Source organism: Xyrauchen texanus, chromosome 38 (genome assembly GCF_025860055.1).
Source record: "Xyrauchen texanus isolate HMW12.3.18 chromosome 38, RBS_HiC_50CHRs, whole genome shotgun sequence".
In the NCBI taxonomy this organism is placed as follows: Eukaryota; Metazoa; Chordata; class Actinopteri; order Cypriniformes; family Catostomidae; genus Xyrauchen; species Xyrauchen texanus.
Window position 1 is genome coordinate 13,602,567 of NC_068313.1, and position 18,389 is coordinate 13,620,955.

Sequence of the window (18,389 nt, forward strand, 5' to 3'; positions counted from 1 at the left end):
GGAAATTGGGCTACACGTTTCACGCTGTGTGTTTTACAGTATTGATTCAAAAGAACCGGCCCACAAAAGTAATTTGTTCAGAATCAGACTACACGGAGTGCGCTCTTTTTCACACTTTAGCATGTTGCAGTCCCGCTGAATGGTAGCTATAGGACTATCTTACACAGTGTTGCATCCACATCAAAGGAAGAAAGCATGTTCCAGAACCAATAATGGAATGGTTTACCAAAGCTAGACTTTTGATGCTCTTGTGTCTGAATGGAAGCCAATCTCTGCAGCCACATTCCAAATTTTAGTGAAGAGCTTTTCACAGAAATATACATAACTATAAAATGTTATGAATGGAAGTATCCCGAGGCTGTCAGTAGATTAAAAATGAATTGTGATGAATCCTATTGTTTGTTGTTAAAGTGTGATATGACTGTTCCCGGCAGCCCCCCACAGTGTTGGTCTGGTTTCAGACACACCATTCTGTTGAATCCCGGTGTTTTCCGTCATCAACTCACGTCATTACAAACATGCATATAATGGGAAAATACAATTCTGTTCGCTACATTAGTGTGTTTTTTTTTATTAATTTGGTGTCATTATGCACACCACCAAAGTGAGCAAAACTTGAACCTTTGTGCTTCGCAAGCCGTAATTCAGCAGTTGTAGATGTCTGGGAGAAGGCGACTATAACTGATTGCTCCCAAACTATCTTTTTTGAGGACACAGCTGGTTGTACGCTCACTCACAGCTTATATAAATGTTAAAGGTTTAGTTCACCCAAAAATGAAAATTCTCTCATCATTTACTCACCCTCATGCCATCCCAGATGTGAATGACTTACTTTCTTCTACTGAACTTAATCGAAGATTTTAGAAGTGTAGGTCCTCAATTTTTGAAGCTCCAAAATAAAATAAATAATAAAAAGTACTCCAGACAACTCTGGTGGTTAAATCCATGTATTCTGAAGCGATTTATAGGTGTGGATGAGAAACAGATCAAAATGTAAGACTATTAAACTTTACATTCTCCCCCATGCTCAGTTAATTTGCATTTTACATTCACTTTCTCAATCTACTTCTGTTTTTGGTGATTCACATCCGCTTTGCATATCGCCCCCTAATGCGCAGGGAGGACAATTTATGACAAATAAAAAAATTACTTAAATAGTCATATGGATTTATATGGATTAATTTTATGCTCCCCTATATGTGGATTTTGGAGTTTCAAAATGTTGGCACCCATTCACTTGCATTGTGAGGATCTACAGAGCTGAAATATTCTTCTAAATATCTTAATTTGGGTTCTGCAGAAGAAAGAAAGTCGTACACATCTGGGATGGAATGAGGGTGAGTAAAACATGAGAGAGTGTTAATTTTTGGGTGAACTATCCCTCTAAGAGCACATTTCCATTGCAATCGAGCTCAGACAACCTCCTACAGGTAGTCTTGGGTTTGGTAAAACAGTCCGCAAAAAAAACTTTCACATTACTTACTTTTCATGCAAACCGTGCTCTGTTTCGGACATTGTGAAAGCCCCTTAAGAAGATGGTCCTGCAGAATCAGATTTCTTGGGACGACGTGAATATGGGACGAGTTTGACCCAGAGCTTGAAACTGGAGTATAAACAACCCAATCCATCCTAATTTTGCCTTTTACTTTGCCCAGTCAAACTGTTAAGTACTCTCATTTCTCAAAGTCATGGACAGCAGTAGGTTTGATTTTATGATCAATAGATGAGTGAAACCAAAATTGTTGGTCAATCAATTTTTCCTTCTCGGCTCCTTTAACTGCCAGACTCTTGATCCGAGTCTTGCTGATTGCATCTGACATTGGCATCAAACACCTTTTTTTAAGGGTAAGGTCACACACACCCTGTCCGCAAATGTCTATAAACTCAATCAATATTTAATCAAATGACTTGCAAGTTAATCAACTGATACATTTTTTTGAGTGCCATTTATTCCCTGACAGCAAACTGTAGAAATAAAACACACCATTTGTAACATCTACATCTTCGCTCACGTGACATCCCTACATATACTGTTTTGTGTTTGTGCACGTAACATTCCCTGGTGCATTTTGTTTGCGTGCAGCATCCTGTTTATTTCCTTTATTTGGCATGCTCTGTCAAACCCTCCCTTCCAGGCAGCAGCAAGCTTGGAAGAGGCATTTTTAGCAACATTTAAGAACCAGCAGTCAATTCATGGGCCTGTTGCACTGCTTCAGAGCAATCCACACATCCACCTGCATGCTTCAGTCATCTAGTCATTACCTTCTAGCATAAATTGAGCACTTCTCTATCATAAACTCTGCATGATGTGTAACCATAATTAAGTTAAAACATTTACTTATACTGGCAATTGTCAAGAATCTGAGCTGATACTGTGGGGCGAAATGCAGATACTGATTTTGCAACCTTCATAGTAATTATTTTTCTTCATGAGTGATCATGAGTTTGGATTGAAGGTCTGGTACATGAAGCTGATGTGCAATCAGACATAAGCTGATAACCTAATTATACTGAGTGCTTTCTAATCTCTGATGCTGCTGTCATTTGTTGCATATGCAAAGTTCACAATTATAAAATGGATAGTTCACCCCAAAATGAAAATAATGTATTCTCCCAAAAGCTCCAAAGCTGTAGAACTTCTTCTGTGGAATGAAAAATAGTGATGTTAGGAAATTGTAGGGACCGACAGTCTCAGTCACCATTCACTTTCATTGCATCTTTTGTTTATGCAATGATAGTAAGTGGTGACTAAGACTGAAAACCTGCCTAGCATCTTATTTTCCAAACAAAGGAAATCTTACAGGTTTGGGGAAACATGAGGATAAATTATTATTTATCTTTTCATTTTTTGGTATAAACTATTTATTTAAAGGAATATTCCATGTTTAATATAGGTTAACCTCAATCAGCAGCAGTTGTGGCATAATATTGATTGCACAAAATAAAATTTGACCGGTCACTCCATTTCTTTAACAAAAAAAGCATAAATTGAGGTTACAGTGAGGCATTTACAATGGAAGTAAGAGGGGAATATCTTTGAAAGGTTTAAAGGCAGAAATGTGACATGTAATTTTATAAAAGCACTTACATTCATAATTTTGTTAAAAGTTGTGTATTATTTGAGCTGTAATATTTAAGGGTTTACAGTGTTACATTGCCATGGCAACAAAGTATAATTAATTGGTGGTGGTGGCGTAGTGGTCTAAAGCACATAACTGGTAATCAGAAGGTTGCTAGTTTGAACCCCACTGCCACCACCATTGTGTCCTTGAGCAAGGCACTTAACTCCAGGTTGCTCCGGGGGGATTGTCCCTGTAATAAATGCACTGTAAGTCACTTTGGATAAAAGCGTCTGCCAAAATGCATAAATGTAAATGTAAAAAAACCAGTTAAACCTTTAATCAATAAAGCTATTTTATCACACACAAATCATGTTAACATGCATATTGTTTGAATCTTGTGGCTATACTTTTGAAACTGAGTATTTCATGGAAAAATGTCTTAATGTAAAGTAGTAAGTGCATACTCACTCTCCAAGCGAAGTGCCATTCTTGAACCCAGACCATCCAGTAAACAATTACCATATTATTGTTGGCTGCAAAACAGATAGACAGTACTGGCCGCAGGGGTGTAAATGGCAATATGTTTCAAAAGCCAGCAATGGAGAAGAAATATGTGATCCATTTCATTCGATGCAGTGGTGGATTGAGTTCTCAAATATGTCCTGGTAGGAAATGTATGGATAATCCTTGGAATAAAGAATGATGGGTGACAAACTCAAGGGAGAAAGTCCAGTAGAGGTTTGGACAAATTATTCCATATTCTTCCCTGTAATCTGATGACCTGGTGCACTCTGGAGGGGGTTGAAAACAGAAAGAGGGAGGCCAACAATAAACAAAATACTCCCATAACCCAAATGAAGTACATATGTCTTAACTGGCACAATTTTTTTTTTTTTGGAGCTCCAAACCAGAATAGAGAATAAGTGCATCTGCCATACTAAACATTACTGGGATGTAAAAGAGCGGCTATTTGCACCAGGCAAGTCTGTAGAATCTATGCCAGCCAACTTGTAAAAAAAATTATAAAAAGTTGTTGCTATGAATATCACGTAGCATCTTATTTCATCTCACACAGCTCTCTTTCTCTCATCCACTATACATTTTTTTTTCCACATTCCACATAGCACATGAATGAGGAAGAATAGGGGGAAAATGCTATTACTCTTTAGGGTTGATGGCTGCCTCTTGAGGGACAGCAAATGGAGTCATCAAATTTTAAAGTCACTCCAGTCTCGTTGAACCTTCTTCTCATCGCTGACCTGCGGGCTAGCCGTATCTGAGGTGGAAAGAAAAATAGCCGTGAGGGATGGGCAGGGTTGTGTTAGTGACAAGAGAGAGTGGTCTTGTAGCTCACTCATAAGCTCAAGGGCAGTGTGCTTTCTGAGGTGAAGAATGGTACACAGGCTGTTGGTGGTAGAAATAGCCTTATGTCTTAAAAGACACAAAAATAGGTGTTTTTGGAGATCATCTATTTTATGTTAGTGTATCAAGTTGACAAAATATATGATGCACATTTTCTTTTAAAAAATCTAGTTTTTCACTTCTGGACCAACATGTTTATGAAATTAAATTAAAAGAAATTGCATTTGTCAAGCCATTTCGTGGGCTCTTTATGTAGGCACAGATATCCACTAAAGGAAATAAGAATCTAAGGCGTTCATGTGTTAGTAAGGGATAATGTATGGTTTATACCATATGGCCATTATATGATGGTCATTATTGCAAAATAAACTCTGACAAGATGATCAGGACCCCAATGTGAAGTGGTAACAACTGGCTGACTGTATATTATTCCACTCATTACATGGCTACTTAGCAAATAAATAAATGATTGGACTTAATATATTGATTGATTTAGAGACTGTGAAGTCATATAAGAGACATGAAACTAGCACAGCCAAGAATAAAATTCGGTCTTCCGTGCAATTATGACACCTGCAGTGTTTAATGAGTACCAGTAAATAACCAAAGATCACAAAATAAGATGACTATTAAAAAATATTATCCTTACAACAATAATAAAAAGTACATGAATTATGTTTGTTGTTTTTATTGTAGGCATAATTTTTGAATCAATGTAAAAATAGGCCTAATAGAACACTTAAACTTGATTTTTTTTTTTTACTTGGTTCAATTATAAAGTAAATTAATATGAACATTCAAAATATTATAGTATTGTGTGCTTATTAATAGTGTGAGTTAAATGGCATTCCATATTCCTGAAAAATATGGAAAGGTCAAATGGAACTGAAATATGAATTTACATTGGACTAAAATAAAAAATAAATAAATAAACTCTGAGATAGCACTTTGCCTCCTTATTTCAAAAGTCCACCACATGCCACTGGAAAACAGTCAGCCTGTTCTCATGAACATGGTTCCTTACACGTATCACTGCAGTTCCACTGTCCACTGTGTGGCACTACAACAAAACCTGCCTTCCTAGCCTAAACCTTAAACCTAAACAGATTGTATCATAAACAGGACTCATAAACTGGGTTATTTGCATCGTAAGATCAACACAGTCCAACACAACACACTTCTAAATGTAGTTGGTTATGTAATAAAAACGTTAAAATATATCGCCTTACAAGTCATGCCCCTATAGTAAAAAAGTTTAGATGTCATAAGATTGAGCTTTGTAATAAAGAGATTAACAGGTGTCTTCCTGACTCATATGCAGCGGCTGGGGAAAAAATGCTGATGCTGATGCCTTTTGATTTACTAGAAGAAAAGGTTTTTATTTTTTCTGATGTCGAGATCTTGTACTAGCTGTTTACAGCTAATCAGGAGTCTATGTGTTGAACATGCGGAAAAGACAATAAATACAACATTTCCAGAACATTCAAAACCCAGATTCCTCTGATGTATTGTGTAATGCACACAGCCATTTCGCATAGCTCTGTGCTATTTATCGAGGAGCTGTTGGTGGGATTCCATTTTTGGATCCTAAGTTTTACAGAAACCCAAGCAAATGGTAATATTTGAATATATGGACTTAATCCATTTAATGATTTAAGGTTGAGGTTCTCTTGAATTCCATCATCATTCAACTAGAAACTGCAATTACCTGACTACGCACGCCCGGCCCTCAATCGGGCTAATCAGCCGAGGAGAGGGATAAGTGCAGCAGGACGCACAAGTTCGAGAGAGAGAGCCACACGCAGCTGCCATGTGTGTATATGTGTTTGTGTCTTTTTGCCTCTTAAAATATTATTTTGACTGTTCAGCCGGTTCCCACCTCCTCCTTTCCCATTTGAACCCTTGTTACATTCCGTAAATCTAAATTCCACAAAGGAAAAGCTCTTTAAAAAAACACTTGGATGTGGCTCACTGAATCAGGTGAATAGCTCTATTCCTGGCAATTACAGGAGTCTATGTATATAGATGCACTCTGAGCTACAATAAAGTGCCCGGGTATTGTTAAAAGTAGACTGTCAAGGGGTTATGTGAAACGTGTTAAATCCCAAAAGTTTTTCCTTTGGATTTTAATGCACATTCTTTCTCATACTTGCTTAAAATTTTGTTTTGCTCTCTGTTGTGACATTTAACTTACCTTCTGGCATTTCTATGCTTGCCCCCTCTTTAGGGGACAGCGAAGGCCGTCTCTTGAGCTCTATACAAGTCCTGGGATGGTGCCTTTGAGTAGGGGATACTATGTCATCTGAGGTCATTGCAGAGTCTGTGACTAGCACCATGGCTGTGGAGTCTTTTAAACTAGGAACAACACCTGAGGCCCCTACTAAACTTGCTCCTGGTGCATCCTGCACCTCCATAATTTTGGAGCTCAAGCGCAGGACCTGCCCCGCTGCTTGCCCCCCATTTGTCTGTGAGCGTACATTCGTCATGGCGGTTCCCTTTGTGGAATCCGCCCCATAATGGCTGTAGACTTTATATCGGATCATTAGAATGATGATGAAAACGAGGACAGAAGCCACAATGATGCCTCCGATGATGATGATCATGGTGCCACCCAGGAAATGGCTGCGCAGAGACTGGCACTGGTTGTATTCTGTCTCCGTGACAAATGTGACGCAGCCCACCTGCCGTGTGGCTGTCAGCGAGGTCAAGCCCTCGTCATAGATGGCCAACACACACAGATCATACTCCCGACCGGATACCAGGTCTCGCACCAGGAAGTCATAACTTGTGGAGGGAATCATTCTGCAAGACAAGAGTTGAAAATTTGCATGCATTCCACAAATAATACATCAACATAATTAAGATTATACTTGTCCAGCAAGTGCATCTATGGCCATGTAATAAAGAAGAAACAGTAAAGAAACATCAATGATCATAATTGTGAAAATTCTTAATATTATATACATTTTGAATAATACATTTGTGCCTTCCTTTATTAGTGTATTACTGAACAAATGAGCACTTTACACTATACTATCAAACCTCTCTTCTACTGTCAGAGGGGATCTATTGCTCATTATGGAATATGTTCAGCAGGCAAATGTGTACCATTTATTAAAATGCTCCATTAACACATTAACTGATGTCAAAATCAATACCCAAGGCTTTAAATTGATTTCCACTGGAATTTACAATGAAATAATTGCACCATAAGTGGAAAGGTCCTTGGACAGCGTGTTTGTGTCTAAAAAGTGCACACTGTACAGTAAGTAATTTAGAGACTGTTACTCTCACATAAATAGCCATTTATACACCTGACCTCACCTCATCAATGGCGTGATTTTAATCCAGCATTCTGGGAATTAAATGTGTATGGAATAATTGATGACAGACCGTTGAATTGTTGAAAAATAATGCACACCCGAGGTCACTGTCGTGACTGCATTACTACCGTGGGTGTGCATTATTTTTCAACTATTCAAAGGGCCGGAGTCAATTATTCCACTTATACCACAGTTGCCACACCTTAAGACATTGTTCAGGGTTTTATCTCAAGACATTCTCTGGTTTTCGTCCCTAAAAACGCTGTTATGAGAGGAACTACTTTCTTTTCTCTATGGATTCAGCGTCTTGCTTTAATACAGTCCAAAACTTTGTTGCTAGGTCGAAAACGTCACTTTAGAACTAGCATGGAGGATAGAGAGGCTTTCGCTGCTTTACTGGAGCACTTACTGGAATAACAAGTTAGTAAGTTTGTGCGTGTGTGAGAGAGTTTGTGTGTGACTATGTGGGACTGAAAGATAGAAACCCAGAATATGAGAGAGATTGCTTCTGGGATTACCTATTTTGTTGTAGCTCTCATCAGAAGTAACCGCTTAAAAATCGCCAAGATGTAAGTTTAAGCATATCTCAGTAGCAGCGAGTATCGCCATATTTCCGTTGTAAACCTTAACAACTTTTTTCAACCCTACTGAGATGCAGGAGTGACGGTTCTGACAAGACAGCTCTGTTTATCTCTTGCGAGTAAGTGTGTGCGAATGCGTATAATATACAGTATGTGTGTCCACGTGTGTGGGAGTGTGTGTGTGAGATGAGGAGGGGAGACTGTTGTATTGATCAAGTGTATCTTGCCTTTTTTGCTCAAGCCTCAAGCCTTTTTTGCTAATTCGAAAATGTTACTTTAGAACTAGCAATGGATGATGCGCTGCTTTTCGGCATAGGAGTAAACTGGTAGTGCATGCACGCGCGTGCGCGCACGTGTGTGTGTGTGTGTGTGTGAGATTGCCTGTGTTTAAAGTGGCTCTCGTCAGGACAACATCGCTTCAAATTGCCAAAAGTGTAAGTTTAAGTCTCAGCAGCAGGGAGTGTTGCCATTCTTGTAAATAGCTATTCTATTGCTAAACAAATATTTACAATCACAGTGAGTCGAGGGGGAGCGCTGACTTTGCTACCAAAGGAGTTTGTGTGAGAGCGAAAGAGAGCGAGAGGGGTAGCCGTGCGTTTACTCAATTGCACGCCTTAAAATGTCTGTCAACCAATCAGAATCAAGCATTCAACAGACCCGTGTTATACGATTTTATAATGTGTGGAGAGAAAGGACAGAGTGATTAAAGATAAAATGACAGGAAAGAGATAGTATCCATTCAAGGCGAGAACTGCTACATGTAAAATGTATCAAATTATCTTTTTAAAGGTTTTTGTTGGCAAATCTACGTTTGAATATGATGACTGTTTGGTACAACATTACAAGAGTACCATTTGGAATCATGAACTAACAATTTTTGTATTTTTTATTTTTATTTGAATCATTCTTTTAATTCTTTTAAAAATCTTAGTTAATTCATTTATAAATATAATACTGTTCATTGTTAGTTCCATGTAAGTATAAACACATTTAATTATGTTAATGTATAAAATTAAGTTAAAACTGCTAGTTAAAATGTAATTAACTGTTAAAATTAAAAAGTATTAAAAGATTATTTATTAGAACTTTATTAGAATAAAAATAAATTCTACAATATTTATGTAGAAATTAATATTTACCAATAAAAATAAATGCTGTAAATGTATTTTTCATTGTTAGTTCATGTTAATCATCTTAAGCCACTGCCTATATAGTCTAATCAATGCTTTATTTGTCAGCCACAACAATTTAATAATCTGAATATTATATTTATTACATATTAATCATATGTTACATTTTTATACATACAGTTATATTTAGTTGTTCTCAGCAAATATTGATGTGTGCACTTAATTGCAATTAATTTGATTAAACATTTAAATCAACTGAAAGTCCTAAAACACACACACACATATGCTGATGTGGCTATCCTTATGAGGACTCTCCACAGACATAATGATTTTTATACTATATGAACTATAGATTATATCCCCAAACACTACTCCTAAACCCAACCCTCACAAAGACCTTTCTGCAATTTTACATTTAAAAAAAAAAAATTAAATAAACATTCTTTAGGATGTTTTTAAGCGATTTGAATTATGGGAACACTAGAAATGTACTCGTAAACCATATATATAGCATAATACCCTTGTAATTACCAGTTTGTAACCTAAAAAATATGGTCCTTGTAAACCACCCAAACCCACACACCCACACATATATATGTATATCATATATATATATATCATATATATATATATATATATATATATATATATATATATATATATATATAAAATAAAACAATTGCTTATGTTTATGTATTTCTTAGAAATATAAATGATTTTTTTAAGCAATTATTGTGGTAATTTGGAAAAGGTACTACTCTTGGGCATATATTTGTGTGGACTGCACCTTAATATACTACATATGAGAGAGCATGTGTATCTTATTTGTGCTGGATCCTCAAGGCTCAGATCATTATTATATTCAGTCTTTCTAAGCTGTTCCGTTTATCCTCAAAATAAATATAACATGGACTTTCTCATAGAATTATCAAAAGCTTATATTATATGTGCTGTGGCCTTATCCTGGGGGCCAGAGTGATGTTGACAAGATAAAAGTAGTTATTTTTTTCCCCAGATAAATGGAGTTTCCTGATACAATTAAACCATTACAAATTTTACTGCTACAAATTAGCATTTGAAAAGTCACTACTGTTCATAGTGGGTAATTGAAAATTAATTTGTCTATGAATATCTTTTGGTAAAACACTCAACTACACAGAGATTAAGATTAATTTTAATTTAAAAGTCTTTGAGTCTTGTTAATCTCTCCATTTTCCAAACATGCATGGTAAAACCCACAGATTATAATCCAACAAATAGTGACTATGCATTACGCATAGCATCCATTACCCAAAGTAGTGGAAAAACAGTGTTAATCTCCATGAAAATGCATTGATATTAATATGGCACATCTGTGTACATTGCATTTCTATATTTCATATACAATAAAAAGATATTAAGGCACATTTTAATATGAAATGTATAATCTTAGGACAGATTAAGTATGTTTACATTATTACATTATATGTATTACCTAACTGTAATAAATGTCAGTATTTTAACAGTAAAATAATAATGTATGGTAAAAATAATAATATATATATATATATATATATATATATATATATATATATATATATATATATATATATATATATATATATATATATATATATATGTTTAACAATATGTTTTTGAAGAAACAATGAGAAGACTAGCAGAAGACTGTGGCAAACCATTTTTGTATGATATAAAAGTAAAACATGGGGAAAGTTATTTAATTATATTTCAGATTTGGATTGAATTCAGTGTTTGCATGTTCTATGCATGAAAATACAGCACCACTATATATTCAAAGTAAAAAGAAAACTGTTTATTTTCTTTGGTGTTGTCTGTAGAACAGAACTCTATGCACTCTGGAACTCTACAAGCATGAACTTTGTTACAGAATAAGCTACAATATGAGGATATAGTAATGATGATATTGTAATTTATGCCAATAGTTAAAGACTTTGTTTGACATATTTAATTTGAGCACTAAATGTATTTAAAAATGACAAAAATTGTCAAATTAATAAACAGTCGGGGTTGTTCTAAAAAACGTTGTATTTAGTGCTGCCATGTCAATACCGATGTACTAGAGGCCGATATCAACCCCAAAGCCAAATTTTGATCCAACCATAGTGCTCAGCAGAGGCTAGCAAATCTACAGGTAAAAAGTAGATCTTACTGTCAGATTTGTGCAGATTGAGTAAGCCTACAAAATCACAATAGTGTGAACTTTTGAAACAGAGAGCAGAAGAAAACATCCCTCCCTTAATTCCAAGGTGGTTACTGAAAAGTCTGTTTTTTTAAGATGTTATATTTTCTTTTTCTTCTTCCTTTGTCTTGTTGTTGAGGATTTGGTATTGTTAAAGCTCATGTCTTAGAATCTCAAATCTCAGAGGAGATTGCATCATGTTGCAATGTAAGTGTTGCAACTTCTGGCTATCAGTTTTCAAACCCTCTTTTGAACTGCTTCATTTGTGTCTTTGGTTATGTTCATTTGAAAATAATCTACGAGTGTTTCTTTGTTTTTCTCACTGAATATGACATGTGTCAGATCCCCTTGTGCCTTAATTCATTCCTCAAACACACTTCACACAGTCTCGTTTCAATTGAATGCAGTCAAGGGCCTTTTCTTTCTGTGTTTCCTTCCTGGATGATATTAGAGCCACCACTGGAGTCTCGACTGTTCTGAGTTATTACAGAGGTATTCTGGGCCTAGAAAAATGAATTTCAAAAGGAATGAGCTGCTAATGAAGAAACAGAAAGATAATACAATAGAGCACTATTGTGCAGCTGTGGCACTATAAAAATGTTCAAATGAAAAGACCCATAATTTAGTGAACAACTGAATTCTTTTCTCTCTCGTGTGCTACATAAATCAAAGTTGGTCTTCATTTTTGTGGTGTGGTTTAATATTTTTTTAATAAAATGAATAGTTACGACTGTACATTTCTTACTGGATGTACCACATTTGATGCCATTGTGACATTGTAACTCACGGCCTTGAGTGACATATTTCTTTATTCGATTATGTTTCAATATTACATATTTGATCAAGAAAAATGAATGCAGTTTAGTACTGAACAGGGAATATTTCGGAGTTTTTATAGCATACACTTCACTTATCAAGGTGAAGTATGTCCTTGAAATGTTAGTCTTTCAAAAACATGCATTTGAAAACAGGATATTTAAAAAAAAATGCCCTTGAGGGAACTGCTTTCCCCCCATTCTGCATCCAACCAACAGAAATAAAACATATTACACTGCAGCATCAATGCTGCATTGCATTGAGTAAATCTAAGATGCATACTAAGCTTCCTAAAAACTATTAATGCACATCTGCCACAAACCAATCAGTGATTTGATAACTTCACTGACAGGAAACTGAAAAAATACATATACTCTCAAGGAGGAATTTAAATGATATTCTGTGGGAATTTTTATTTTATTTTTGGTGAGCTGAAACATAACCATAAAAATGTATCCTAAAGTAAAGTAAAGCGTTTAGAAATAGTAATGAACTGTGTTATATGTTTACAGACCAATGATGCACAAATGACAACTTATTTGAAATCTCTTGATAGCCAGAGGTGTGTTGTGGAAGTTACTTAGAAACTCTAATTTGCCAAGCTACTCATATTTTAGAGTGGTAAAACTACAGTCATGCTAGCATTTGAAAGAGTAGGTGTGCTATAGCCTGCTAAGTTAATAACTACAATAGCTTATTATGTTGTTGTTAGTGTTATGTTCTTTGTGTTGCCAAGGCTAATATTATAACTAACATTTTATGTATCCTGAATACACAATTTAAATAATAATTGCAACATTTTTTCATAATTCTTTCAAAATTACAGTTTAATTTGAAATTATATCCTATAAGTGCAAGTGATGTTTACCTTGATTTTTCTTTTTTTTTCTTGAAACATCACTTTTTCATCTAACAACATGCTTTTCACTGGCTGATATAAATAATTGGTATTTAAATATTGAAATGTTTTGTTTGTATATGTAGCCAAGTGGAGAAATTTAAAGTAATTTAACTCTAGTCTTAAATTGGATGTGTCCCTTTTAAGAGTCTCGCGTTAGAAACGTGAGAACTTATATTGCACAATAGAGCTCAAATTTTTGTTCGTCGGTTGAGAATTATTTGGGTAAATATAAAATGTTACACAAAATGCTTATAAAATGCATTAAATATGTTTTCAGAAGAGTCAAATGTTAAAATTGAGTGTTTGTTTTGGATAATTGTTGAAGGATGCATATGGATTGCGATGTGGAGTTTGACTACGTTTTGGTGCACATGCAAGGACTGGGTATGTAAATTTAGTATGAATCATATCTAATTGAATGATTTATAGTCCAGAGTGTTTCCCAGTTTTGTGAATAAGTGCAATTCATGTTATATGTGAAAATATGACATTTTTTTTTGTTTTAAACTGTTATACATGTCCTTAAAACTTTGTTAAAAATGCATGAACTGCTTTGAGTGATTTAAGCATGTGTTAAATGCATAAAATTCTGTTTCCTGTTGTGATTATTTTCAACCCACCGGCTGCATATAGATTATTTTAAACATGTAATCAGTTGTATTTTATAATGTATTTTCATACTTCAATAATTAAATTCTGGGACAAGGATAAAACTGTGAAATCAGTACATTCAGGCAATTAGAAAATTACAGAAAATAAATAATTAATGCCTGGTAAAATTTTGTGTAGTTTTAATGTGACCTCCAAAAAAAGAAAAGAAAAATAAATCAGAAAATCTGTGTTTTAATCAAAATCAACCCCTGAGACATGAAATTGACCGAAGTCGAAGAAACTAATACTAATATTATATAAGAAACCCATACTAATATTTAAATACATATTTATTTCAATACAAATGATGAACAACAAGGACTTTAATGGCAATTCCACCAGGTTGCAGCGTTTTGTGGGCACAGGTGCATAGCAATCGCATTCTCCATCTGAGGAAACTCTGTGTACCCCCTGGCCACCCCACCATCAAGGTTAGTAAGAATGGAGGAATTCAGAACCTGGGCCCGGGCAGTAAAAGGTGCCTGCCACGACTTTGTGTGTTCCTCATGCACCTCCACAGAAAATGGAACTGGGGTAGAGCGTGGCTGTGAGTGGTGTTCTGAGCCCAGGAACCAGTCATCAAGCCGCAAGGGCTCAGGGCAGGGTGGAGGGTTCCACTCGAGCCGAAGCTCCTGGCAGCCTGGGCAAGCATGCATTTGCATTTGCATTTATGCATTTATGCATTTGGCAGACGCTTTTATCCAAAGCGACTTACAATTATTACAGGGACAATCCCCCCGGAACAACCTGGAGTTAAGTGCCTTGCTCAAGGACACAATGGTGGTGGCTGTGGGGTTAGAACCTGTGACCTTCTGATTAACAGCCCTGTGCTTTAGCCACTACACCACCACCACTAGCATGGCCACCAGCTCCGTGTCGGCCTCAGACTGGTCGACCACACCCGAAGGTGGGAGCCCCACCTAGTCCTCCACGTCCAACTGTAGCAGCTGGCTCTCCGATGAAGCTTTTCAACCTCCCGAGCCATGAATGAGACATTAAGCCCACCCTAGGGCGAGCCGCCTGACCCATCAATTAACTCGACCAATGGAAATGGGCGTGCTGGTGAATGGGATGTTCACTATTATGTTCACTTGTATTGTCAATTTAGGATGCAAATTGTAGTATAACAATGTAGTGTAAATAGCTCTGCAGGTAAATATCTCAAACCATGATATTCATACGCACAGAAGAGCAGTGCCAAATCACAACTCACGAAAGTAGTTCCTTCTCAAGTAACTTGAAGTTTTATGCTTCAACTGCTAGAGGGCAAAAACGTACATAGTGTAGCTTTAAGCTGAAGAATGTAATTTATAAGCCACTAATGCCACTAAACAGAATTGTAAAAACTGAGAATTTGTTTTTAAAAAGCTTTCCCAAATACTCCAACCATCTTCAGTTGACTGATTAAATACAGTAGAAAGTCCAGCCTCAAACTTAAACAATTGGTTGAGGCAATGTTGCTGTGTTGGGCTTGATGGGCAGCTCAAAAACAAACAGAGCCTCTTCTGTAGTGCCACAGAGATGTTTTTTTTTAGTTTTCAAGGAAATTAACCTACAACTGGTTGGACCAAATGAGTCATTTTCACAGAATCTTTATCTATTTCAGTGCAGCAGCTATCCAAAACAAACAGAGTCCACTAGAGACTAAATTAATTAAATAAATAAATTAATAAATGGCACGTGCACTTGTACCAAAATCTCATGCCTTCCTATGTTCGGGTGTATAATAAAATCTATGGTTTATGGCTGTGTAGTACAACAGTTGCCACCCACTCTAGAGTAGAGGTATTGACCTAAAAACTCAATAATTATGTTAGCATCTAATACGGTTATTTATTCGCAGAACTATCAGAGCTGTATTCTCTTGCGTATAGGGTTGCCAACCATTCCTTATAATACAGAATCATCCCGTATTTAAAACATCAAAGCAGTGTTCTATATTAAACCCATACGGAATGTCTCGGGTTATTTAAATGTAACCCTTGTTCCCTGAAAAAGCGGAACAAGATGCTGCGCTTGATTTAGCGCTTTGGGAACGTCTTTTAGGAGTGGCCAGCTGTTAATATGTATACAACAATGAAATTGAATGAAATTTATAGCCTCTGCTGGTGACATCATCAGGATGCGCCGGTACCAGGGGCTATAAATAGATGTGCCACAGGTCCATCGTCAGGTATTTTTGTCTGAAGAGCAGTCCTGGGGCATCCTCAGTGCGGCAATTAATCGCAGCATCTCGTTCTGCTTTTTCAGGGAACAAAGGTTACAGTTAAGTAACCCGAGACGTTCCCTATAAAAAGCTACACTTAATGCTGCGCTTGATTTAGCGCTTTGGGAAAGAGAATACCCACTCCACCGCACTGTGGATGTCTGGGTTTGACCCCTTACGGTTGTATAGTTTGTGCTCACAAGAACGCGAGAGGTCTCAGACATGAGCTTGTGATGTTGACTCAAGGACGTAAGGGCCCGGAGTGTCATGACCATCCAAACTATAAAATCTTATGTACGTATGCGGAGGACCAGCCTGCCGCATTACAAACATGCTGTAGACACCTACATTCAAAGCTTTAGAGGAATTGACCCCCTTCTGGTAGAATGAGCCCTGATACCTACTGGCGAAGCTTGACCACGCGCCTCATAGGCCAGAGCAATAGCATCCCTCACCCAATGTGACATTGTTTGTTTGGTGCGGCCGCCCCTGTTACGGCCCCCATGACAAATGAATAGTTGCCCTGACTTACACCACTGGCTAGTGCGGTGGACATAAGCCTGAAGGGCACAGACTGGATACAGTCTGTGAAATTTCTCCTGGACAGGAGGCCTCAAGAGTGACTGGATATATGGTCGAGAAAGGATCTTTAGGCAGGTAGTTAGGATGAAAATGCAATATCGCGTTTGCCATTCTTGGGGCAAAGTCTAAGTAGGATGGTAAGACGGACAGAGCCTGCAAATCCCCAATTCTTCTTAAAGAAGTAATAGCCATAAGAAAACCATCATAGAGTCAGAAGCTTGTAAAACGCTGACTCTAGAGGTTCAAAGGGGGTCTCAACCAGACCCTCAAGGACTATAGCTAAATCCGATAAAGGGATCCTGGTTCTAACGGGAGGTTTTTGCATTGCCTCACAATCAAAAGTGAGCAGGCAAAGGATGTTTCCCCAGTGGTAGCAAGCCAATCAAGCGTGGCAAGCCGACAGAGCGGCCCCATAAACCCTGAGAGTGGTGGGGCGTGTGCCTGCTGATAATTTGTCCTGCAGGATGTCCAGAACTGAAGCAATCTGGCAGTTAACTGCATCTGCATTAAGTGCAGTGCAACACCTTTCAAAGACACCCCATTTATTAGCATAACTTTTCCCAGTGGAAGGAGCCCTAGTACTGAGAATGGTCTCGATAACTTCAGGTGAAAGCCCAGTGTCCCTCAGTTGGTACCCTTCAGGGGCCAAACATGAAGGTTCCACAACTCGGGCCTGGGATGAAATATCGTCCCCTGCACCTGAGACAGAAGGTCCCTCTTGTCCTGAATCACCCAAGGCGAGCCGTCTAGGAGAGTGATTATCTCCGAAAACCATACCCTGTTTGGCCAACACGGCGCTATCAGTAAGAGGCAAAACTCTTGCTGGCTAACACTATCTAGAACTCCTGGGAGCAGAGAAACCGGAGATACAGGCACATTTTGGGCCATGTATGTGCCATCGCGCCCAGACCCAGGGGGGCTGGGTGACTCAGGGAGAAGTAGAGGGGACATTGCGCTGTCTGTTGGGAGGTGAAGAGGTCCACTTCTGCCTTGTAAAATCTCAACCAGATTTGTCTCACTACCTCGGGGTGGAGTTTCCACTCCGCCGTTGGTACTTTCTGTCTGGACAGTAAATCTGCTCCCATATTCAGGCATCTGGGGATATAAACTGCTCTGATTGACAGGAGCTTGCCCTGGGTCCAAAGGAGAATCTGCCGTGCCAGTCTGTTTAGCTGGCATGACCGTAGACCTCCTTGATGGTTTATGTAAGAGACTGCCACTGTGTTGTCCACCTGCACCAGGACATTGCAGCCTCTCAAATGCTGGAGGAAGTATTTCAGGGCCAGAAATACAGCCATCAATCGAGACAGTTGATGTGCCAATCGAGCTGATGACCCTCCCATTCCCTTTGAGCTGGACGATCACTTAAGACCGCTACCCAGCCCGACAGGGAGGCATCTATCATTAACAATCTGCGATGGCAAGACGTACCTAGAGTGGGACCCAATGTGAGGAACTGGGATCTGAACCACATAGAGAGGGTACGTAGCCTGTGGCGCGTAACCCTTATCTGCCTTAGGGGACTGGCCCTTGGATGAAATCCCATGGCTTTGAGCCACAACTGAAACGGTCACA

General features: G+C 37.8%; 1 protein-coding gene across 1 annotated transcript in view; it reads right to left on the reverse strand.

Moving 5' to 3' along the window:
* The window catches only part of LOC127631947 (leucine-rich repeat and fibronectin type III domain-containing protein 1-like protein), a 68,167-nt gene that overhangs the window by 15,671 nt on the left and 34,107 nt on the right, over positions 1 to 18,389 (reverse strand). Inside the window, exons 2-4 of the mRNA XM_052110367.1 lie at positions 6,619 to 7,226; positions 4,225 to 4,338; positions 3,531 to 3,853 (exon numbers count right to left, since the gene is read on the reverse strand). Coding sequence (XP_051966327.1) covers positions 4,271 to 4,338; positions 6,619 to 7,226 — 676 coding nt within the window. The 3' untranslated portion in view covers positions 3,531 to 3,853; positions 4,225 to 4,270. The remainder of the gene's footprint in view (positions 1 to 3,530; positions 3,854 to 4,224; positions 4,339 to 6,618; positions 7,227 to 18,389) is intronic.